This window comes from Macrotis lagotis, chromosome X, assembly GCF_037893015.1.
Source record: "Macrotis lagotis isolate mMagLag1 chromosome X, bilby.v1.9.chrom.fasta, whole genome shotgun sequence".
NCBI lineage: Eukaryota > Metazoa > Chordata > Mammalia > Peramelemorphia > Peramelidae > Macrotis > Macrotis lagotis.
In genome coordinates this window covers 119,047,620-119,074,201 of record NC_133666.1, presented here as the reverse complement: position 1 = coordinate 119,074,201, position 26,582 = coordinate 119,047,620, and the positions used below count along the sequence as shown (strand labels likewise).

Genomic DNA, 26,582 nt, shown 5'->3' with positions numbered 1-26,582 from the left:
CTAATGATAATGTATCTCTGGTCTTCTTTTTCAGAACTACTTGCACATTCACTTAAATCCATTAACTCAAAGGTTGAATATTCCTTATTGATTTATTAAATGATTAAGGTTATTTATTGCCTTTGAAAATACTAGATCATCAATTCCTGAAATGATTATGAGAAACTCTTTTAAAGTATAGGAATACCTTTGGTTTACATGGAGAAAAGAATTTACTCCATTCTTCTATGTAGGATAGAAGAGGAAACCATATTACTTCCAGGGGAAATTCAGTTATCTGCCAAGAATATACTATGTAGAAGATACCTGGAAACAGATACTCTGAAAAGAAACATTTGATTCCTTCCCTCTCCTAAGTGGCAGATGTAAAATGGGCATTTATATATAAAGCACTTTTTTTAAAGAGTGTGAAGAAGGGACATCACTACTCTCACAAAATTGACCATTTTTTTCTTCCTATTCTGATTAGTACTCTAATTTTGGCTTCTAGGTCAGCTTTGTTCTCTATACATAAGAAACTTCCTCCAGCTCAGCTCACTCACACTTTCTTATAGTTAACTGCTTCAAGTATGTCTGCCACTGAAGAAGCTATAGAAGAGATAAGAATTTTAAGTACAGACCTGAAAAAGAATCTTGGAGACCATCTAGACCAAACCCCACACTTTATATATTAGAAAACTGAAGGTTTGGCAAGTGAACTGATGTCTAGGTCACATAGGCATACGTATTACCTGTTTTCACTTTATAACTGTTATCAAATTTATAATATTTCTCTGTGTACTGATGATACTTCAAATTAAAGTGTGTGTGTGTGTGGGGGGGGATGACAGAGAGGGAAAGAGTCATTTTCTACATTATAATTAGGAATATTCCAAATCCACCAGAACCAATAACTTGATTTTTCTAATCAACTGAAATCTCTTCAGTTTCCTTATTTCACTTGTTTACACAAACTCTAATAAATCTTAATACTTCTTCATCTAAAATACTTCTCCAAACTATGCCCTCTTTTCTTTTTACCTTTTACCCAGGTTTTAAAACTATTATATCTCTTAAAAAAGTTTTATTCTCATAATAAAAAGAAGAAAAAACATGCTTATCTGCACTGTACTTTACAGCCTGCCAGAATCTTAGTCTAGGTCTGCATTTTATTTACATTGTGTTAATTAATTAAATTTATTATAACATTCCCCAAGTTCTTCTTTCATCACTGTGCAAGGTCTTTTCATACCATTAAATCCAGAAAAGTGAAAGGAAGATATAGTGTGGCCCTTAATTAGTGTCAGACAGTTTTATTTTTTGTAATGTTGGGAAGATAATATGGACACTAAATTTCATCTCACCTCTTCACATTTTACACAGATCATTGGCAAGGGACATGACATAGCATACAGTAAATGCTGGAAAACACTATTTCATTACAATTCACCTGCTTGCTTTTTTTCCCCCAATGGTTTCTGCAGAAGGCAGGTTTTTCCATTGTGTTTCCTTTCTATAGTTTGGTTTACAGAATTTCTGAATCTTCACCACATTTGTTTTCTTAGAGATGTTTTGCTGATGAAGCAGAGACAGGCATGCAATCTGGGACTGAAACTGCATTCTCTGGACTTCTGTACCTTCCTTTGTTTTTGCACAGCCATAAGGTTAGTTCCCATACCCAATGGATAAGCAACCTATTAACTAGCCTCATAGCTGGTGTCCTTTTAGTTCACCATACTTAATAGATCAGCAACACTATAAGGAGTTGGAAACCCAAAAGTTGCCAGGCAAACTTCCCAGAGGATTTCCCAAAGCTTCCAATTCTAGGACTTTCCACTGGTTATTTACCTGATTTCCTCCTTTAGAAACAGACATACAAAACAGGTGAACTCTAAAGTTGGGACTTATTTTATAACACAGGAAAGCTTTGGATATGAAAGCTTTTTTGGATTGGTGAGAAAACCCCCAAAATGCACAGAAGATATTTGGAAATCTAAAGGTAAAGTTGGCTAAATTTGAATAATACTTGGGTTCAAATTTTTGTTAATTCTGTCATTTCACTTCTCAGTACTAGAGATTGACAAAAATTTGTTTTCAACTTGAAATCAAGTCTTTTCAGTGTGCCTGTAGTTTCAGTGTGTCAATGGTTTTCATACACTCCTCCAGGCCCTTACGATTCCTCTTACATGGAAACCTGGCATCCATATGCTAAGTGGACTTTCAAAGTGAACAGAGGAAAAAAAAAAAAACCTATGCTAGACAATCAGTAACAGCTTTTGAGAAAGGCTCACCAGCAAGTGGTGCATACTCTTCTTCGGTGACAAGCCAGGCATCACGGGCTGCTACAGAACTTGTGCCAATAGCAGCACTGGTAATGGCTTCACCAACAGTAAACTGAAGTTCTATTTGCTTTGCCTAAGGAAGGATGAAATAAAACATGACAGATACCGGAGATGAAAAGAGTATTTCTCCAAATGAAGAAGTTGTTAAATAGGGATCCCTATAGATCCCTATTCCTATAGATAGCATCCCTAAAGATGTTTATGCCTTATTTATCAATATATTTGATTTTCACCCATTCCCTAAGTTAGTTTCCTCTGTTTTTATGAACAAATATCACTTTTCCCCTGATTGTTTCTAAATCCTTTTTGGCATGCATACATTTTTAAAGTCAAGAAAAAAACTGAAGTAAAAATTTCTTCTCAGAACCCAATATATAAAGAGTTGCAAGCTAAGTTCATGAATCCAATCACATCAACAATTATATAATTCCTGATTCCTTCAACACATTTTCTCATGTTAATTAGAGTAAAGATGGAGAAAGTCAAAGGCAGAGAGATACTAGAGACTAATTTTAATCCTTCCTGGAAAAATCTTAACAAAATTGCATTCCAAGAGTTAATCACTTAGAAAGATCATCTCCTGCTATACTGGTTACATGATTGTCAAAATGATTACTTCAATTATTTGAAGTAAAAGTTGACAGTACAATTATGTAAGCTCAAGTTATTTTTTTTTTTTACCAAAAACCACTTAATAAACACAAATTACACTCAATGTCTTTAAAAATTCAGGAGATTAATCAGTATTTTTCAATATATAGTGTATAAATAGTAGTTGAAATTTACCTCAACAGAATCCATGAGGCCTTGCAAAATGAGCTTCTGGTGGGGAAAATTTCCATCCCCAACTGGAAAATATCCTAGAGTTTGAATTGCTCGTTCCTTCATCTAAAAGGAGAAAAGTTCTTCTTTTAAAAAAGCATGTATAGTTTTATTCTTAAATATTTGCGTTAGTTCATCCCCAAGTACCCAATTTCACTAAACTTGAGCTACTGGTTAAACTACTATTACTAAAACTTAAGATGTAAAATTAGTTATATATTAAAGAAAAAGAGGAAAAGAATGAACCCTTTACGTTTGATGAATTAAAATTTTTTTGATTTCAATATTCTAATTTAATGTTTAGAGTATAAATGGTATAATGGATTGTGAACCAACCTCAGTACTAGGAAGAATTGGTTTTAAAGTCCTGCCCCTGACACAAATTAGCTGTGTGATTCTGAGAAAAACTGTCTAGAGCTCCATCAATTCTCTAAAACTAAAAGCTGGGTGCACAATGTGAAGGAAGTCCACAACAAAGTGAGTGAGGACTATATTGGTAGGAGTTTCTTATTTCATTGAAATTCTCAATTAAGTTCAAAAAACAATTAAGAATATTCCATTATTATGTAACTGTTCTTCTAATAGTTAATTATAATATGGTAGTATCCATTATGTTTAACAGTCTAAGCAACTGAAAGACCATTAAGAAGTTATATCTCTTATTATCACCTTATTGATTCCTATTTTAGTTCATAATTATATTTTTATCTTTACATAGGCTTTTATTTTTATAATACAGATTAAAATCAAATAGTTCTTCAGAACTTTTTTTATTGCACTACATCTCTGAAAGAGCTCTTAAGAGTTAACTGAGACAGACACTTCTTAAAATAACTAATTTGTCTCCAGAAGGTAATTGACCTAATCTAACAAAGAAACAAAATTTTAAGTTGTGATTTTTAAATCTTTGCAGAAATCTAGGTTTGAAGTTCTAACAGGCATTTTATTTACACTTGCTTTGCCCAAATTAGTAACAGGAATAAGGTTTGTAAAAGTAGTTGTTCATAGAAAATATCAGTTACTAAAATTCATTTCTCACTCCCTCTTTGCATAATGCATATCAGTACAAAGTTGGAGCTAAAGGAGGCTTTAATGATCAAATTAACCAAATTGTTCAGTTTAAATAAGAAACTGAAATGACAATCAGGGATCTCTCCAAAGACATTAATTACAGGCCACCCAAGCCTGGTCAATCTTTTGCCAGTCTTGTTTATGTTTTCCCATAAATTCACTTTAAAGGACTGGAACAAGTAGGGGCATTTTCTACCTCATTAACTAGAGCCTTCCCTTTCCTAACATCACAAGGAAACAAATGCAGAAATGACTTGCTCACACCCTGAGAAGAGGCTGCCTTCTTCATCAGATACCTCCGACAAGATCCAATAAATTTCTTTTTTATTTTAGGTTTTGTTTTTTGTTTTTTTTTTTCTTGCAAGGCAATGGGGTTAAGTGGCTTGCCCAAGGCCACACAGCTAGGTAATTATTAAGTGTCTGAGGCTGGATCTGAACTCAGGTACGCCTGACTCCAGGGCTGGTGCTCTATTCGCTGCACCACTGAGCCACCCCAAAGATTCAATAAATTTCAATTCTTCAGAAATTGTAGAGTTCTATGACTTATAACCATATATTAACACTGGAAAAAGGCTGGTATTAATGTTAGCACCTTTGCTTCAGGGAAAATTACTTTGCAAATTCACAAAATATTTCAGCCTAAACTCCTACTCTTTTTAACTCCAGGCCCAATTTATTATTTTTTGGCAAAGTCTTTCCAAATTACACATGCATTTAGTAGATAAGGAATAAAAATCGTAAATTTGAACTGGAATGTTTTTTAATTGCTCTTGCCTTGTTTGTTTCTTTGCTAGAAGGTATCCTGTTGAGTAAACTTTCTATAAGATGAAGTTTGGTAAAGCCAGAACCCTCATTAGGAATGGGAAGAGGGCCATTTCTACCAATTTCACCCAGGGCTGTACAAGCAGCAATTGCCAGGAGAGGAGAAGTGCTGTCCAAAAATGAACCTGTAAACACATATAAAAGAATATAAAAAGAATATTCTATATTGACCTCTTTTGATGTTTCAATATAGTATCTTTTAAAAATGTACCAAAAGTTTGGCTACCGCTTTAAATGGATGTGTATGTGTTTCACATTGTTAAAACCTGTAGATTATCAAGGGATGAAGTACAATGATTTTTTAAAGTTTCATTGTTCCAGACAACAAAATCTTTCATGTGAATATCACAGTGTGAAAAATTATGTAAATAGCCATGTATATTAAAAGTACAGAGTCCCTTTATAATATAACATAACAATATAATACTTTTATAGCTCCTAAAAATAGGGTTACTTTTATATAGAAAGACATTTTAATTTAAATAAAAATTTTGTTGCTTCCAATTTTGGGCTGTCGCAAAGGAGAGTGCCATCTGTATCCAGATAAGGAGCTGTGGAGTTTGAACAAAGTGCAAGGACTGTTCCTTTTAATTTAGAAAAAAAACCCAGATATCTTATTATCTGATCTTGTTACCTCTTAGACTTCTCTTCTTTAAGGATATGATTTCTCTCTTATCACACCCAATTTGGATCAAGGTACAATATGGAAACAAAGTAAAGACTGACAGAGTGCTTTCAGTAGGGGGGGGAGCAAGATTGGGGGTAAAAATTGTAAAACTCATCTTTAATAAAAATAAATTTAAAAATTTTTTGTTGCTTCAAGGCAGTTTTCTGAGAAAACAAATGTACTTTTTTAAAGTGTCATACCACAAAATAAAATCAAGCTATCATTTTAAAAGATTTAACATTAACAATAAAAATGTAGTTAAATCAGCATAAAAAATTGTCAATTACCTATTGTTTCAGTTGTACTCTGAATGAGTTGTTCTTGTTCTGGCAAAAATGCAGTATTAGTCCCTGTGTCTTGCAGTTCTGTCACTTTGGTCTTCTTTTTAGCCAAATAACGTCCTACTGTGAATCCCAAAGCAAGCAAGGATCCATGTTGTATTTCTGGGCTCTAAAGTTGACAAACAGACAGCATGTCATTATCATATTTTCTCATAACTTAAATTTATGCAGTACACATTATAACAACCGTTCAGTTCAATGGACTAAGAAAAAAAGTTCTCAATAGTTATTTTTAACTTCACTGGCTTTTAATTAGACAGACTTAAAGTAAAAATATGATTAAAAAATAATTGAGATAATTAGAAAATAAATTCTTCCAGCATGAAGAGCCCCAAAATAACTTGATTAATTATTGGATCACTTCAATAAGAGGCTACTGGATCTGTAACAGAATTAACTAACATCAACTGATAGTGACCCTTTGCCAACATATCCCCATGTATGACAAAAGCAGGAAAAGTATTGTCACAATTAAAATTAAGGTAAATTGAAGCACCAAGTTCCAAGCATGATCAATTTATTAGCAAAGTGTGAATTACCAAAAATAGGGTGTTAGCCTCCTCATCAAATAATGAAGTCTCTGAGGTGGGGTTTACAGATTATTTTTATAGACAAAAAGAAGATGATTCATAGTAGAAGGTACCATCATAGATGAGAAAAATAATACAGGGTATTATATATAATAACATGTGAATACATATATTTAATAATATTATATATCATTATATGAATGAACATAAATTAGTAATGTTATATTAATATACATACAAATGTATTAATGATAATATAATCTATTAAATATTAATTAAAAGCAGTAAAATAAATAAAATAATAATATATATTATAAATAAAATAGGGCTAGCAAAACTACCCTTCTATCTTGTATACACCTACAAGGTTAGTTATTGGTATATCGATACTAAACCAGATTTTCTTGAAGAGATAATAGAACAGACTTTCTTAAAGGAAAAATAGTGGGATAGAGATGACAGATTTCCCTACAGGAATAGAACACTGATTTCATAGAAAAAACTGAACTTCTAAACTTAAAGAAAATGAGTAATTTATAGGAAGATCAAATTAACTAAAGAGATAATAAAACATGACAGACTACAAAAATGCCAGTTAGTAATGCAGAATTAAATCAATTATGAACTAAAACAATTTTTTTTCAGCATTAACAGGTCCCTTCAGAGAGTTCAAGTCAAGTCAAACTTATCAGTGACTTAAATATAAAATTCAAGGCAAAACAGTGAGATATCATTATCATCATCATCATAATCAGTATAGATCTATCATCATCATCATCATCATCATCATCATCATCATCATTAGCATAGATCTATGGAAAAAAAAGCTTGAAATACTCATTGTCCTCTCTATTTGATCAGATACCCAAGAATCTCTAATTTAATATGCTAAGCTATCTTGTGTGGTCAATAGAAATGATTTTATTTTTGAAAATTGGCATGCTTTTACATTCTATTCCAATTCCTACTGCCAACAGTTCATTTATTCTATATGTGTGGCCCCTATGCAAAAACTACAAAAAGACAATCTAATCAAAAAAAGAATAAAGTGAATGCCAAGCATCAAATTTTCAATTGTTTTAAGAAAAACTGTATAAGAACTTTTGTAAAGCAACAGCTACATCTAACTATTAGAAGTAATTCTTAACAAATCTAATAGGATTACAATTAACTATGCAAAAGAAGAAGGAGAGTCAAAATAGTAGAAACAACTCCATCTACCTAACGGATTATGAAAAATCATCCAATTGAAATTTAACAGGGAAAGCCAAGAAAAAGTCACAGTGAATCATTTTTCCACCCTTGGTTGGCATAACCCCCCTCCCCAAGAGATAGTCTAGAGACCCATGACAGCTTTGCCACCTGTAACTCAATTCTGGGGCACTGATATATAGGTAAGAGTAAGGGAGGGACCTGTATACAGGGGGTGACAGTGTGAGCAGGCCCCAGGAAATGTACTGAAAAGCAAGCAAGAGTCATGTGTTTAGACCATCACGGAGCACAGCGGAATCTCACTGCTAGCTTCTATCCCAGTCTGAAGCCAACAGAAGAATAACAAGGGCAGAAATATGCCAGACCAAAGGGAAGGACTACAGTTTTGTTGCTCTGAACTTGCAGAAGTTTCCAGCTGACTGATATTAGCAGAGTCCAGCAACAATCTATTGTTGTTCAAACACCAACTCAAATCAGGAACTTGCAGAGATCAGAAGGTAGTGATCAGACTTTGCCCTGAATCAGATCACTTTGGGAACAATGAGAGCTTGTAGGTCCCCAGTCTTTGACAGCCTAGGATAATAGTAATACAATACTCAATACTTTTTTTTTGGGGGGGGGGGCTGCATGGCAATGGGGTTGTGACTTGCCCAAGGTCACATAGCTATTGAGTATTAAATGTCTAAGAATAAATCTAAATTCAGGTCTTCTTGAATTTAGAAAGCAGCAACAGTTCAGCCCAGATCAAAGTCTGACTCTTCCATCAGATATTTGTAGAGCCTGTATCTAATATAAAAATTAAAACCAGAAATTAGGAAGGAAGTTTGAAAAAAAAATCCCACCATAAAAATCTAAAATGATTGCAAGAATGTAAAATTCAAAAACCCAGAAGAGGAGAATGACTTGAAAACATCTACAGGCAAAGGCCCTGAGAAAAATATAATATGGGTAAAAATTCAACTGGAATTCCTGGATGAGAAGAAGCAAAAGTAAAAAAAAAAAAAGTTAAAATGTTTTTATAAATGAGATGAGTGCTAGAAGAAGGGGAAAAGGTAGTAAATAAATGAGAACTATAGAAGGAAGAACTGAAAAGAGAATAAATAGCTTGGGGGCAGCTAGGTGGCCTAGTGGATAGAGCACCGACCCTGGAGTCAGGAAGACCTGAGTTCAAATCCCACCTCAGACACTTAATAATTACCTATGTGACCTTGGACAAGTCACTTAACACCACTGCCTTGCAAAAACCAAAATAAAAAAAGAAAGGAGGAGGAGGAGGAGGAGAAGGAGAAGCAGCAGCAGCAGCAGTAGCTGCAGCTTGTCATAAGAGGTATAAAAACTTGCCCAAGCACTAAACTCCCAGAATATTAAAATACATTAAATAAAAGCCAATGACTCCCGGTAAGAAAAATTAAAACAAAGTCAAAAAACTTTTTAAAATGTAAGAAAATGTTAAACTATCTCATAGCAAAAACAACTGACCAAGAAAACAAATGGAAAAGAAAAAATTTTAAGAATCACTGGACTACCTGAATGCCACAAACAAAAAAGAGCCTGGACATAATATTTCAAGAAATCTTGAAAAAGAAAATCTCTTAAGAACTAGAAAACAAAATCAAAACAAAAAGACTCAACTAATCACCTTCCCAAAAAATTGCAAACTTCTCAAAAACTCTCAGGAACATTATATTCAATATCCAGAGCTTCCAGGTCAAAGAAAAAAATATAAGCAGTGAGAAACAAGGAATTCAAGTAGCACAGAACTAGTAAGGATCATATGGGATTTAGTAGGAACCCCCTTAAAAGAACAGAGATCTCAGAATAAAAGATGAAGACAAAGGATGCAGTCTTATATTATAACTTGACCCAGTAAAAGTAAGTATAATTCTACATAGGAAGAAAAACTGGACCTCTAATAAATTAGACTTCCAAGCATTACTGATAAAAAGACCAGAGCTGTATAGAAATTCTACAGTTAAAAGACAGAAGTCAAGAGAAATATAATAATGATAAACAGGACAACATAAGAAAATGAAACATTAGAAGATAAATAGCAAGCAGGTCAGTCAAGCTGTACTATAGCAAGTATAGAAGGGATTAAACTAAGAAGACTGGAAAGACGAGTTATTTAGAGTTTTGAATTCTAAACTATATTTATGCTGGAGTTAATAATTAACTATTGGAGTTTATAAGCTATGAAAACAATCAGCAATGTTTTCAACAAAAATGGCCATAAGGATTATCTGAAGACTTCTTCAGTTCAATATTAGGTCTTTTTGCACAATTCTTTTCTCATTCCTTCATTCATTCATTCATTTCCCAATTACATGCGAAAAAAGTTTTCAAAAATTCTTCCTTTTTCAAGCTTTTGAATTCCACATTTTTTTCACCCCCCCTCCTTTCCCACATCTCTCCCTATGGCAGCAAACAATTTGATATAGGTTGTACATGTAAAATTGTATTTAACATATCTCTATATTAGTTAATCTATGAAAGAAGAACTAGAACTAAGGGGGGAAAATACATGAGAAAGAAAGAAAAAACAGAAAAAGGTTTTTTTTTTTATGTGAAAACAGTATGCTTTACTCTGTATTCAGAATCCATAATTTTTTCCCCTCTGGATATGGATGGCATTTCTTACCAGGTCTCTCTGGATTGTCCTTGATCATGGAACTGCTGAGAGAAGTTGCATCAATTATAGTTGATGTTCTCATAATGTTGCTGTTAGTGTGTACAATGTTCTCCTGGTTCTGTTCTTTTGGTACATTTTATAGAGAGATGTTACAGAGAGAGGACAGATTTCTGGAGTCAGACACCTGAACTCAAAATCCTAGTTCTATCAATTTTGACTTTGGTCAAGTTAAGAGAGCAGTACTACATGACTTTGACAGTTCATTACAGCTCTATGAATTCTATGAACATGCATTTTACTTAAGTGCACATACAAATTTTGTGTATATGTGTACACATTCAGAAAAACCATTAAAATATGAGACAGATGAACTACATTAAGTACATACATGGCTTTCTCAAAGTTTACTTGGTAAGTGATATGATCATAAATTTACAATGCCACATATTAAATAAACAGTGAAGAAAGTTGATTACTTACATGATTGTCCTTTGTAGCCTTCATAAGGTGCTGGATAGTTGACTTCAACTCATTTCCTGACATTGTAGATACCACCACTGAATAAAATAATGCCACCAATTCCCGCATTTCTTCCTTATTAGTATTCATAAGACTCTGAAAATATATAAAAAAGGTAATACGAGATAAGACAAGTAAGAAATATCCACTGTGACATTATGGTTTAAATTATTTGATGTAGTAATTTGGACAAACTCTACTTAAAATATGAAAACAAAAAGATCAAAAACAATAGGGTAAAGGATAACTGATAAATATTCTGATCTGTTTAGTGCCTATAGGAAAAATAATCATTCAACCATTTCTTCCAAGTGAAAGAGTTGTAAAACATTACTACCAAACAACAGATTGCAGAACAATCTGATAGTTGCTAAACAATTTTTGCATCATTAGTTACCAATCAATAAAATAAAATTATTCCAACAGGTAATTATAAAGCAAAAATCTGAGAAAATATTAAAAAACTCAAATATATAAAAAACTCAAAATATAATTTAAGAGAACAGAACAAAATAAATTTGAAAGTAGTTTTCTATTTTAAATTAAAATCATTTCCTGGTCACAAATATTTTTCAATAAATATGAATATTGTCTAAGCAAAGGGTTATGAGGATGCTGTAGATAGTAAAATAGGAAAAAAGTATAAATGAAACATTTTTAAAACAGATGAAAAATTAAGGAAATTTAGAAGAGAACACAAATAATCAGGTAAATTATATTCTTGTTATGACAAATATATTCTTTAAAAAACATACATTAAAAGAAGTTTAGCTACATATACAATACTTTTTTTCTGATCTCTATATATTGTTTACCTTTGTTAAGTTCAAAACAAAAAAAATTTAAAATAGAAACAGAACTCTTAAAATTTTTTTTAAATGCTTTTACAGATTTACAATGTACAACTCCATAAAAGTCTCATTAAAATATGCACCAAGATTAGAAGGAAAGCAGAAAGCTGGGAAATAATTTTTAAAAGTGCTTTCAAATTTATTTTCTTCTATTCTTTTAAAATGATAAAGACCTTGTTTCAAAAATACATAGAAAATTGAGTCATTTATGCCCCTGTCCATATTTATTTTTGTGTTTCTGTTAGTATATTTTTGCATATACATATTTTGTATATACATACATTTTGTGTGTGTGTGTGTGTGTGTGTGTGTGTGTGTGTGTGTGTATTTACAAATCATTACCCAATCGATAAATGGCCAAAGGATTTGAACAGGCAGTTTTTGTCCATCTGCTGATGGAGTTGTGAACAAATATAACTATTCTGGGGAACAATTTGCAATTATGCCCAAAGAGCTATAAAACTATGTATACTCTTTGAACCAGCAAAAGTCTGTATGTACTAGATCTGTATCCCAGAGATCATAAAAAAAGCGAAAAAGATTCACATGCACAAAAATATCCCTAGCAGCTCTATCTGAGGTGACAAAGAATTGGAATAAGAGGACAAATGGTTGAACAAGTTTATGGTATATGAATGTAATGGAATATTTTTGTTCTTTTAAGAAATGAAGAGCAGGCAGTTTTCAGAAAAACCTGGGAACACTTACATGAACTGATGCTGAGTAAAGTGAAAAGAACCAGGAAAACATTGTACAAAGTAACAGCCAGCAACACTGCAAGATGATCAACTATGATAGACTTAGTTCTTCTCAACAATACAGTGATCAAAGACAATTCTAAAAGACTTGTGATGGAAAATGCTATCCACATCCAGAGAAATAATTATGGAGTCTGAATACAGATCAAAGGATACTATTTTTACTTTTTTAAATTTGTTTTTTCTTTTTTGTGGTTTTTTCCCTTTTATTCTGATTATTCTTTCATAGCATGACTAACATGAAAACATATGTAACATGACTGTACATGTATAACCTATTTCAGATTACTTGCTATCTTAGGGTAAGAGGAAAGAAGAGTGGGAGGAAGAAAACTTTACAAAAAATGAATGTTGAAAACTATCCTAATACATAAATGGTAAAAAAAAAAAAAAGGAAAAAGAAAAGAGAATTTCACTCTGACTCATTTTATTCTCCTGCCTTAGTGAATATGTTAAATATTTTCTTATCACTTCAAAATCTCAACTATATTCCTCTCCTACTACCACATGGCAGATATATGATAGAGTGTTTAGGGAACTAAGATTTAGATCTAGCTCCCTCAGATACTTACAAATCTCTTAACCTGTCTGATTCATTTTCCTTAACTATAAAATGGGGGTAATAACAGCACCATATATTAAGTGTCTATTCATCTTTTCTTACCATTTAAAAAAATGACTTTATTAAGCCATCCAATAGAAGCTACTTCCCTTCCCTCCTTACAATCCCCAAATTTCAGTATTATTACCCATTGTTCTCATCTTCTGAGAGAAGAAAATATATTTCATTATTCATTATTTTCACTCTGGCATATCTCTCCTCAATACCTACATCTCCCTTCTCCCTTTCTGCTAAGTTCTTCTTAGAGCCTCGATTTTATCAAAGGGACTAGCAACCACTCTCATTTCTCTTCAGATTCTCTTTTGACTTCCCTCTGGACTTCAAAAATATGCCCCCTATGCCATTGCCTTTGCTGCCCATCTCAATTCATTGTTTTACACCTCCCTTTGTGTGCTGCCTTACCCACTGAATTATAAGTTTCTTTAAGAGAGCAGGATCTATGCATATCCCCAAAATGGAAAAGGACCTATTTGTACAAAAATATTCATAGCAGCTCTTTTTTGTGATGGTTAAAAATTAGAAATGGTTAAATATGGTAAATACAGTATATGATTATAATGGAATATTATTCTGCTATAAGAAATGACAAGCAGACATAAGTGTATATGTATAATCAGAGTGCTTGTGAAGGGAGGGAAAGGAGATGGAAGAAAAATGTAGAACTCAAAATCTTACAAAAAAGATGAATGTTGAAAACTATCTTTGCATATAGCTGGAATAAGAAATAAATTTAAATCTAAAAAAAGAAAGAAATGACAATAAAGATAAATGATAAAATGAGTTCTGGTTTTCAGGAATTTATGACTCCAGGAGAAAACAACAAGCACCCAAATAAGTATGCATACACTAAAGATGAGGTAATTTAAGCATGGGAATGCATGGAAAGTTTCATTTAGAAGGTGGAAAATGGACTGAATTTTGAAAAAAAAAGATTCTGAGAGGCAAAGGCAAAGGAGGGACTATATACTCTGGGCAAGGGTGGGTAAGAGGAATATGGCAAGAAGGTCAATCTGACTATACTACACACGGCAGCAATGGGAATATTATATAAAACAAGCTGAGAAAGGTAGGTTGGGGCCAAGTTGAGAAAAGTTTTCAAAGTTGAATGGATGTTTAAGATCTTAAAGCCAACAGAAGCTGGTAGAATTTTGTTTTTAAAGCAACTGTGGAGGACAGCTGAGGAGTGAGTTGAGGCTAGAAGATTAATTAGAAGGCATTCAAATCAAGCAAATATTTATTAAGTACCTATTATGCTAAAGCTGAGCACCTAAATGCTAGGAGTTGGCCATACAAAGACAAAAATAGGTCCTATCCTTAAGGACTTAGCTTATATTCTAATGAAGGAAACATCTGCATAAATATATAAAACACATAAAAAGCAATTCCAGGTAACTTTGGAGGAGGAAGCATTCTATGAGCAGCTAGGGAGAATACTAGAGGCCTCATAAAGAAGGATGTCCTTGAATAGAGTCCAGAAAGAAACCATGCATTCTGGGAGACAGAAGTGAGAAAGGAGAGCATTGCACATAGAAGAAGAAAACAGAGCTGCACTCTAGAGAGTATGAGGAGTCATGTGGGAGAAGCTTAAAAAGGCAGGGATGAAGGAAGGCTATATATGTGGAAATTGTATTTCCTAGACAAGAAGAAACCCTTAGATCGGCAGCTGTGTATAAGTGAGCTTGGGGCAGGAAGGCCACACAGGAGGCTCTCCAAACTGTCCAACTGAAGTGATAAGGATCCACCTAGCAGGCTGGCCACCCCAGAGGAGAAAAGCATCACAGAGGCAGAGGAGCGGTACACCTCCTGCTTCAACTCTCCTTTTTCTGTCTTCTTCTCTGGCTCCTCATGTCATTAAGCCTTTGACCTCCTATAAAAGCATTTCTCAAGATATTTTTTTTCTCTCTCTCCTCATTCTATATTCTATCTCATGAATATTTCAAGTATTATCTCCAGGTCTCCTACATTCCTAGTTCTAGTATCTCCTGTGGCCCTTTCAAAGCTTGAAACCTGTATCTCAAAATGGTTTATTGCTGAAGTCTAAATGCACAAACTTGAAACTAAATCACATATGCATCAGTGGAAAGAAAGGGGGACATGTGGTCTGGAGTTTTAGGGAAGGACACAATAGCCAGATTCAAGCACTTTCTAATATGGTGGTTGAATATTTTACCTTTACTGATAACCTATCAACCAAAAGAGCAAAATAAAACCATTACCTTGGAAAAAGAAATGGATTCAGAGAATGAAAAGATCTGGCTCCAAGTCAACTTCTACACTAAGTTGCTAAACGGCAAATCATTTAACTTCCCTGACAATGTCCTCTCATTTGTAAAATGAAGAGGCTATAAGGAAAATTATTTATGAATATGCTATACAAACATCAAGGGCATTATTCTTTGGTCTGTAAGAAATATGTCCTTGACTATATAGCCCATCACAATCCAGAGAATTATATGAATATTTTTCAAACATGGAATTGGAAGGACCATGAAAAAATTTTCAAGGAGATCACAAAAATCAACCTTACAGAGGGATCCTTGGATATGTTTCATGATGGCAAAAATTACAAGATGATCTAAAATATTTTTTATGACAGTAGTCATAAAGAAGACTCAGGAGTCCTAGTAGGAAGAAAGGTCATATGAGCCAAGTTTGAAAACCACTTCAATAAGTGAAACTAGCACTTTGTACAGAATCATCAGAAACAAACATATGCCTGCACTGAATTTACCTTTATCCAGTCTGTTTTGTCTACAAATTTGGCTGCCAATTTTTCTGGATAGACAGAAACAGCTTCCAAGAGACAATACATGACAGGCAATCCTAAACAGAAATTCAGAATTATATTAAAAAGGATCAGAACTGACAAATACACATTTCATTTATATAATCCCTAAATTTGCTCAAAATTCTTTCAAGTTGATTATTATAAAATGTTTTGCTCTAAAAGTGAATGTTTTATCATGTCTCAAATGTGCATGGCATGTATCACTTAAAGAATCAAGACTTAGAACTTGTGACCTAGGAGGCAAACTAAATATCCCTGTAGCTGGAACAGCTAGACTTGGAATTAAGAAGGCCAGAGTTCAAATCCAGACTCAGACACTTTACTGGTTATATGACCCTGGGCAAGTCACATAATTTCTGTTAGTCTGTGTTTCCTGATCTGTAAAATGAAAATCACATATCACTAATCTCCCAGGGTTGTTGTGAGGATCAAATGAGACACTGTTTTTAAGGTGCTGAGAAGTGGCTGGCACTCTGTAAATGCTTTTATTATACTGTCCTCCTCCTCCTCCTCCTCATCATCAATCACAGCAACATCATCATTAAAATAAATATTAAGAAACCAAGGGAACTGAGTTTCTTATTTTGGAGTCTATGAACTTGTGTTTTAAATAATTTTATAACTGCATTTCAATGAATTTTATATTTTGGGGGTTTTTTGTAATTGCATTTATTTTATTTTATACATGCTGAAGATTCTCCTCCCCACAAAAAAATTAAATTTCCTCTTTTGGGTCAACAATTCCTTTCCTTTCTTTGGAAAAATAGTTTGTTTGGTTTTTTTAGGTTTTTGCAAGGCAAATGTGGTTAAGTGGCTTGCCCAAGGCCACACAGCTAGGTAATTATTAAGTGTCTGAGAGCGGATCTGAAACCAGGTACTCCTGACTCCAGAGCCGGTGTTTTATTCACTGCACCACCTAGCTGCCCCTGGAAAAATAGTTTTAAAAACCTTAATACTCAATAATAACTTCCATCACCATGAAGGACAAAGTTAACCTTCATTTGACCATTTAAAGTGATATGCCACAGAAAATTTTTGATAGACAATATAACTATAGATCAAAAACTAAGATTATTAACAAAAGTTCATCTCAATACATGTGAGCATTAATTGAATATGGTTTCCTTTTAATTTCAAAAGTGAAATATGAGAATCATTTAAATTATTTTTATAAGTCATTTATTGTTTTTCATTAGCACTAAGGTTTCTCACCTCCAACACCTGCTAACAACTGCTGAAGAAGGCCAATATAAATCTGTACTGGGTTGTTTTCCCCACCCTTGGAGGAAGATGTTGATGTTATGTGGTTACCAGACATTAGGTTTCTTATGTAACGACCAATTGCTGGGGCATGGTCCTGCATATCCGCCAAGCTCTGAGAGGTGGGAACCACACCCGCACTGTGAGCAAGACACATTCTCAAATACAGGACTATCTGAGAAGAGAAAAAAGAAGACTCTAGATAAGCTAGTCAAAAAAAGGTAGAGGGAGAATAAGGTTTCCTGCTTGTTCTTTCATTTTCCTTCATAAAAACTTTAATTTCCTTAAGGAAATGTTAAAAAAAAAAAGATCACTGAAACATCAATTAATAATACTTTAAGCTGTCAAAATTTGTTAAACACAATAAATAGGCATGCAATTTTAAACAATAGCTAAAATTCAAAATCAATTTTGGGCATCAGGTTGATTTAGGTACAAATTATTACTTTTATGAGCCAAAAAAATATGAAATATAACTAGGCAGAAATCTGGGACCGAGTGTTTAGAAAATCTGCTACAATCAAAAAAGGTTCCAAGACATTATCAATTGTTGCACAGGACAACACAGGAAAATAATGAACTTAGGGTATGGGACAAAGACAAGTGAGCTATCAATTAAGAAGTTCTTGATATTGAAGAAAACTGAATATATTCTCAAGGATTGTTATAGAAATTTTCTGTAAGAGTTTTATAGGATAAAAAAAAATTATCCTCTAAGAATATAAATGGACAACATACAGTTGTAATTCTTTTTTGTCTTTGATAAGACTCACCACTTTCCTTAGGTTTAAATCAACCTCTTACCCCTAAACCATAGTAAACTTAAACTGAAATTGAAAGGGCCACATTATTTGAATAAAAACAAATTAAATAAGAACATTTCACAGTTATAGCTCTGGGTAGAATGCTTAATATAAACATAGACAAAACAGATCATTCTGATTACATAAAACTGAAAAGCTTTTTACATGAATAAAGTCAATGAAGAGAGGGTAAGAAAATCACTGAATGGAGAAAACTTTGTAAAGCAAATCATTGATAAAAGTGCAAAAATGCAAGCTATACTGGGGAATTGATACAATTACATAAAACCAAGAGCTATGTTCTAAGCTGATTTCTTACAAGAAATTTCAGAAAAGTTACAAACCATAAATAATTACCATGGAAAATACCCTAAATTACTAATTAAGGAGGTAGTTAGGTGGGAGAATGGATAAAAGTGCCATGTCTGGAATCAGGAACACAAACTCAAATCTGACCTCAGTTAATTGGTATGTGACCTTGGGTAAGTCATTTAAACTGTCTATCTCAATAGCATCTCTTAAATTTGTTGTGAAAATCAAGTGAGATATTATTTGTAAAACCACTTAAAGAATCTAGAAATAAAATATCCAAAAGTTTAAAAAAAAAAGCTTAGATCTAGAATAAATTATCCTGCAAAGTTGAATATAATTCTACAAGGGGAAAAAAAATGGACCTTAAGAAACTAAATGGTACACATCAAATGAAAAATAATGGCTGAACTGTGGTGTATGATGAATATAATAGAAGATTACTGCACCAGAAGCAATGATGAAAGACAGGATTTCAGAGAATCCTAAATAGTATGAATTGATATATCAGTGAGCAAAGTGAAGTGAGAAATAACAGAACAATTACTAAAATGAGAATAATATTGAAAAAGAAAAACAATCTTTTAATATATTGGGTGTTTGTACTTAATCATTTTTCTTTGTTACAAGAAAGGGTACAATTAGCCAAGAAGAGGATATTTCCAGAAAAAACTGTTTTAAAAACAAAAATAATCAATGATCTTTTTAAAAAACTTGTCTATTTCTATAACTTACTTCTTAAAAATAAGTGCAGCAGACTGATGTGCACATGTGCATGTTTAGTAGATAAAATCTGTATAAACAAACATCACCAACTCAAAGATGTCTGCTTAAAATATTTATGAAAACCAATAAACAAAATGAAGTGAAAAACTACCTCTCCAAATGTAGCTGGATTAAAAGGAAGAACAGCAGTTCCTGTCATATATTTGGCTGGAGTTTTCATTCGATGTGAAGCCTAAAGAAAAGGACTATGTCAAAAAAGTAGGATGTAGGAGAGAAAAATCATTAAAAATGACACACATATGCAATTTCCAAGTCACAAATAAATTCTGTGGAAACAATTAAGAATTTCCCCCCATAATTTCTATTCAAAAGAATTCTAGTAAGTATGCATTCAGTTTAACACATGTTGAATATTCAGAAGGTTGCTAATTTTTTTTTTTAGGTTTTTGCAAGGCAAATGGGGTTAAGTAGCTTGCCCAAGGCCATACAACTAGGTTAATTATTAAGTATTTGAGACCGGATTTGAACCCAGGTACTCCTGACTTCAGGGCCGGTGCTTTATCCACTGCGCCACCTAGCTGCCCCAAAGGTTGCTTTTAATATCATAATATCGAATCTGTAAATTATGCCATAGTTATAACAATGTTATGCTATGTCCAGATCTTCCCCATACAACTACCTCAAGGAATAGAAACAAATCCCTTGTAAATATGAACAGAATATGTCAAGGGATAAAGGAGTAGGAGTTTGGGCGAATGTCATTCATTCATTCAATCAACAAATATCTAGTGAACACCTATTATGAATGAGAACCTTTAAAGGGGGCAAAGTGATATATATAGTTCTACCTGTCTTCTCATAGCTTGTATTATCTTATGTTATAGGAAAACCAGAAATCATATATAAATGTACAGAACTTATGCTTTTGGTCATTAAAACTTGGAGGATAAAGTTAATGCAATGGCTGACTGGATAGGTCTAAGCTTTATGAGACAGTTGAATACTGTACAGTGGATAATGTATTGGGGCCTGGAGTCAGAGAGATATCAGTTCAGATCCAGTCTCATATAAAAGCTGGTTGTGTGACCCTGAAGAAGTCACTTAACCTCTGTTTGCCTCAGTTTCTTCAACTGTAAAATGAGGTTATAGAGTTGTTGTGAGGATCAAATGAGATAATGTTTTGTAAAGCATTTAGGATAGTCTGACAAGTATTATAGAAATGCTAGTTATTATTATTATCATTATTCAACAGAGTACAAATTGGGTAAAAATAGATTCAATCTACTGCTATTTTCAGAGACATTAAATCTGAAAAATTGACAGCATACTTTTGCTTCCAAAAACAGTTCTATGTTTCTTTTTAAAACAGATATGGCAGGGGCAGCTAGGTGGCACAGTGGATAAAGCACCGGCCCTGGAGTCAGGAGTACCTGGGTTCAAATCCGGGCTCAGACACTTAATAATTACCTAGCTGTGTGGCCTTGGGCAAGCCACTTAACCCCATTTGCCTTGCAAAATTCTAAAAAATAATAATAATAAATAAAAAAAACTGATATGGCTGTTGGAAAGAGTCTTTGAGTTTTGACATTAAAAACAAAAAAAAACAAGTAAAATCATTGTAGGAATGGTATGTCATTGCTTCAATATACTTGCTTCAATACATTTTTGAAGTTCAGCAATTTTTATTGTGTAGTACAGAAAAACAAACTTTTCTATATGTACACATCATTAAAATAGCACTTACTCTGTTCAGGAAAAGCAGCTAGGTGGTGCAGTAGATAGAGCACCAGCCCTGGAATCAAGAGGACCTGATTGCAAATCTGGCCTCAGAAACTTACTAGTGTCACTTATCCCTAATTGCCTCACACCCTGGACCATCTCCAGTCATCCTGATCCATACTGGGCCACTGGGTCCAAATGGCTCCAGAGGAGAAAATGTAGCTGGTGACTTAGCATAACGCCCCCCCCCCATTCAAATTCAATACAAATGCATTATGTCAGTTTTCTTCAAGAATAATGGACAAGCAGGGGCGGCTAGGTGGCACAATGGATAAAGCACCGGCCCTGGAGTCAGGAGTACCTGGATTCAAATCCGGTCTCAGACACTTAATAATTACCTAGTTGTGCGGCCTTGGGCAAGCCACTTAACCCCATTTGCCTTACAAAAAAAAGAAAAACACCTAAAAAAAAAGAATAATGGACAAGCAACAATGTCAACTCTGTTAAGTCTAAGTAGTTACATTTAATATCAGTCTTAGTTATTTTTGGCATATTTTCTATTGAATCTTTTCAAAAATTCATTGTTTTAATTAAATATATGGAAAAAAAGAAGTGAAATATGTAAGTTGCATAATGGATTTATCCAAGTTATAAATTTATCTTAAGTTAGATACTGTACCTTCTCTTGAATATAATGTACCATTTCTGGGAAAGAAGGCATCTGCTTGGAAGTACCTTCCTTTTCATTTTTACCCGGAAGAGTTCTTAGTACACGCTGTGCTTCTCCATGAACTTCTTCTCGCCTTTCAAAAAGAAAATTAGAAAGATAAAGCAATTATCAAATAGAAGAATACAAAATTTTAAAATAAATAACAGAGTAATTCAGCAATGACCTCACGCTTTCTTTAAACTAATTTTCTTGTTCTTCTAAAACATTCTATATGCCCAAGCAACTTACTCTGATCCTTGAAGGTAAACTACTATCTTTTATTTACCTTTATTCTATAACCAAATATATAATCAGTCAACAAATATCCAATAAGTATTTATTATGCACCAGACACAAGTGAAATTATGGACTGAGTATACAAACACAAAGAATGGAATAAATTCTCTATTTTCAACAAGATAAACTATTGATTACACTTCATTAACTACCTCTACAAAAAATAAAATCACTTTAGATTACTAAATATCTTTACATTCTCAATAATGTAATGTGTAACAAAGAAAGTAAAAGTCTACAAATATTAGGAAATGCAGCCATATACACTGATATTATGTGCATTATCTATCTCTCTCTCCATTCCAATCTCCCTTCCCTTTTGTTTACCCCTCCCCCACATGTTGCCAAATCTTGTTACTCCTACCTCCAAAACACTTCTCACATCTAATTCTCTACTCTTACAGCTAATGTTTTAATTCAGGTCTTCATCAACTCTAACCTAGACTATTTCAACAGCTTAGTTGATCTTTGAGCCTCAAATCTCTTGCTATTTCAGTTCATCCTCCAGAATTCTACCCAAGAGATTTGCTTTAAGCAAATCTTTGGAACTAAACTCCATTGGCTTCCATATGTCTCTTCGGGCAATCCAGTCAAAAAGCCTTCTTTCTCTTCCATCTATGAAACACTAACTCCTGTTTCCAGGCCTGCGAACTCAGGTTTGCCATGCTGCAAATGCCCTCCTTCCTCATTTCTGCCCCAAAGAATCCCTCTCTTTTTTCCCTTGAGGGAAAAAAATTCTAATTTCTGTCCCAATATCCCCATTTGTTCAAATTATTAAGTCAAAAAGAATTTATTAAATGTTTACTTATGGACCACACACTATACTAAGTTCTAGGGAGATGACAAAAACAATCCCTATCCTCAAAAAGGTCACATTCAAATGGGAGGGACAACATAAAAATACTATGTACACAGAAAATAAATACAAGCTAAATTGGAGGCAACATTAGAAAGCAGGCATGAACATTAAAGGACACCAAGAAAGTCTCCTTGAGGAAGGTAGGATTTTAGCTGGTGGAGTTAGAGAAGCCATGAGACAGAGAAAAGGATAGAGGGAATTATAGGCATGGGAGACAGTCCATGAAATGCATGGAGTTGGAAGAGTATACTGTGAGGAACATCAAAGAGACCCATGTCACTGGTTCATAGAATACATGGAAGCCGTCAAACAGAAAAAGACTAAAAATGTAGGAAGGATTTAGACTACAAAAAAGATTTAAAAGTCAAATAGAAGATTTTGAACTTCATCTTGTAGGCAATAGGGAGTTACTAATTGAAAAAGTACCTCCACATACAGGACAGATATCAATAGGGTTTACCCACTCTATTATACCCCCAAACAAAAGAAAAAAAATTGAAGCATTTTCAAAAAATGTATAGAAAAAGGAAAATAAAAGAAAACCAAAAAGCAGGACAGCTTTTAAACTTACGTGTATACGTTACTATAACACTATAGTAACTGATAGGAAAGGCAAACTATGTAACAGAAATTTATAGCTTCATAGGCATTCTTTTTCTGTTCCAGTTATATAGAAATGCTCAATTTGAGGGGTATTTATTTTAAAAAATTTGGGTGCAAATAAGATGGGGAAAACATAATTGGCAGAATTTTATATGCAAAAGATTTGGAAGTTTCAGTTGAATAGGAATTAATATCATAATATGGCTGCCAAAAAAAAGCTAATATCTTAAAGAGGATTAAGAAGTAGTGTTCAGGACTCGTCAAACCACATTTGCAATATTCTATTTATTATACACTCTCTTCATCATATTTTTTTCCTTAGGTTTTTGCAAGGCAATGAGGTTAAATGGTGTGTCCAAGGCGACACAGCTAGGTAATTATTAAGTGTCTGAGGCCACACTTGAATTCAAGTACTCCTGACTCCAGGGGCAGTGCTCTATCTACTGTGCCACCTAGTCACTCCTCTTCATCATATTTTTAGGAAAGTCACTATAATACTAGACAATATCTAGTAGTACACTATCTCAGGATGGTATAGAACCTTAGTCTATACTACACAAGGATCAGATAAAGGAATTAAAAATGTTTAACCTGGAGAAGATATAGGGTGAAATGTTAGTTACCACCTTCAGGAGTGTAAAAGATTATTATGGGGAAGAGGGTTAGATTTCTTTTGTTTGTCCCCAAAGGGCATTATTAAACACAATGAATAGAAGTTGCAAATAGGCAGATTTAAGTTTGAAAAATAAGTCTCCAAAAGTCTTCTATGGAGGGAGAGATCTCCATCATCAGAAAAAGTACGGATGATCATTTATTGAGTAAATTGTAGAGAATTTTCAAATTAGTATAAAACAACATAGATGACCAATATATTTCAACTCTGACATTCAGCAAACCAGGCTATAGAAAGGTATAAAACTAGTGTTCTAAACAGAAACTGGGGGTAATTTAAACTCCTATAGGATTCTCTTCCCTCTTATCTTTCCCTTATAACTTACTATAACTTCCCACAGTCTCTGTCAAAAAGTCCCAGGATTGTAGCAATAAGCACTAATTTGTTGCTATCTTACCCACTAATTTAATTTCTATTCAGCCCATAATTTTTTTCTTCTATCTTCCCTTCAAACAACCCATTGGGAACCCTATTCTACTGTTAACAAATTTGCTTTTCCTCTCACTTATTCTAATACCCCTGAACTGACAAAAATTTGGTTTTCCCAGCATCAGTATCTCCTAAGAGCTTCAGACCCATGAGTAATTCCTTTTTTTTTTGGAGTTTTCTTGTTTCCATTTATTATTTTTTTAAAGATATTGTTTATTTTGAGTTTTAGAATTTTTCCCTCAATTTTACTTCCCTCCCCTAACATCCCCACAGAAACCCATTTATCAGTCTTTACATTGTTTCCATGTTGTACATTGACCCAAATTGAAATGTGATGAGAGAAATCATATCCTTAAAGAAGAAACAGAAAGCAGAGATAATAAGATATCAAGTTTTTTCCTAAATTAAAGGAAATGGTCCTTGAACTTTGTTCAAACTCCACGGTTCTTTATCTGAATACATACGGTATTCTCCACTGCAGACAGCCCCAAATTGCCCAATTGTTGCACTGATGAAATGAGCAAGTACATCAAGATTGATCATCACTCCCATGTTGCTGTTAGGGTGTACAGTGTTTTTCTGGTTCTGCTCATCTCACTCAGCATCACTTCATGCAAATCCCTCCAGGCTTCCCTGAATTCCCATCCCTCCTGGTTTCTAATAGAACAATAGTGGTCCATGACATACATATACCACAGTTTGCTAAGCCATTCCCCAACTGAAGGACATTTACTTGATTTCCAATTCTTTACCACCACAAACAGGGCTGCTATGAATATTTTTGTGTAAGTGATGTTTTTACCCTTTTTTCATCATCTCTTCAGGGAATAGACCCAGTAGTAGTATTGCTGGATAAATGGGTAAGCACATTTTTGTTGCCCTTTTGGGCATAGTTATAAATTTCTCTCCAGAAAGGCTAGATGAGTTCACAGCCCCACCAACAGTGTAATAGTGTCCCAGATTAACCACAACCCTTCCAGAAACGATGGTTATCCTTTCTGGTCATATTGGCCATTCTGAGAGGAGGGAGGTGGTACCTCAGAGAAGCTTTAATTTGCCTTTCTCTAATAAGTAATGATTTAAAGCTATTTTTTCATGACCATGGATTGCTTTGATCTCCTCCTCTGTAAATTGCCTTTGCATATCCTTTGACTATGTCAACTGGGGAATGGCTTTTTGTTTTAAAAATATGACTCAGTTCTCTGTATATTTTAGAAATAAGTCCTTTGTCAGAAACATTACTTGTAAAGACAGTTTCCCAGCTTACATTTCTTTTGATCGTGGTTATGGTGGTTTTATCTGTGCAAAAACTTTTTAACTTAATGTAATCAAAATCATCTAGTTTGTTTTTAGTGATGTTCTCCATCTCTTCCTTAGTCATATACTGCTTCCATTTCCATTGGTCTGACAGGTAGTCCTTGATCTTCTAAATTTGCTTATAGTATTGTTTTTTATGTCTAAATCCTGTATCCATTTGGATCCTATCTTGGAATAGGGTGTGATATGTTGGTCTAATCTAAGTTTCTTCCATACTAACTTCCAATTTTCCCAGCAGATTTTATCAAAGAGAGAATTTTTATCCCAATAGCTGGACTCTGGGTTTATCAAACAGCAGATTACTATAATTGTTTCCTGCTATTGCACCTAGTCCATTCCATTGGTCCACCACTCTATTTCTTAGCCAATACCAGACAGTTTTGATGATTGATGCTTTATAATATGATTTTAGATTGGGCAGGGCTAAGCCCCCTTCTTTTGTACTTTTCATTAAATTCCTGGAAATTCTTGACTTTTTATTTCTCCATAAGAATTTACTTAGAACTTTTTCTAACTCATTAAATTAATTTTTTGGAAGTTCGATTAGTAGGGCACTAAACAGGTAGTTTAGTTTTCGTAAAACTGTCATTTTTGTGATATTAGCTCTACCTATCCATGAGCAGTTGATATTTGGCCAGTTATTTAAATCTGATTTAATTTGTGTGAGAAGTATTTTATAATTGTTTTCAAAAAGTTTCTGAGTCCATCTTGGCAAATAGACTCCCAGGTACTTTATATTGACTGAGGTTACTTTGAATGGGATTTCTCTTTCTAGCTCTTCCTGCTGTATCTTGCTAGACATATATATATAGAAAAGTTGAGGATTTATGAGAGTTTATTTTATATCCTGCAACTTTGCTAAAATTCCTAATTGTTTCCAGTAGTTTTCTGGATGAATTCTTAGGATTCTCTAGGTATACCATCA

At 33.6% G+C, this 26,582-nt stretch overlaps 1 protein-coding gene across 3 annotated transcripts in view; it reads right to left on the bottom strand.

Moving 5' to 3' along the window:
* The window catches only part of ECPAS (Ecm29 proteasome adaptor and scaffold), a 190,253-nt gene that overhangs the window by 38,860 nt on the left and 124,811 nt on the right, over positions 1-26,582 (bottom strand). For all 3 annotated transcript variants that reach the window (XM_074207451.1, XM_074207452.1, XM_074207453.1), the window contains 9 exons: positions 21,450-21,573; positions 19,203-19,283; positions 17,166-17,388; positions 15,897-15,988; positions 10,896-11,030; positions 5,991-6,153; positions 4,989-5,161; positions 3,108-3,209; positions 2,271-2,394 (listed from right to left, as the gene is read on the bottom strand). In XM_074207451.1, the coding sequence (XP_074063552.1) occupies positions 2,271-2,394; positions 3,108-3,209; positions 4,989-5,161; positions 5,991-6,153; positions 10,896-11,030; positions 15,897-15,988; positions 17,166-17,388; positions 19,203-19,283; positions 21,450-21,573 (1,217 nt within the window). The remainder of the gene's footprint in view (positions 1-2,270; positions 2,395-3,107; positions 3,210-4,988; positions 5,162-5,990; positions 6,154-10,895; positions 11,031-15,896; positions 15,989-17,165; positions 17,389-19,202; positions 19,284-21,449; positions 21,574-26,582) is intronic.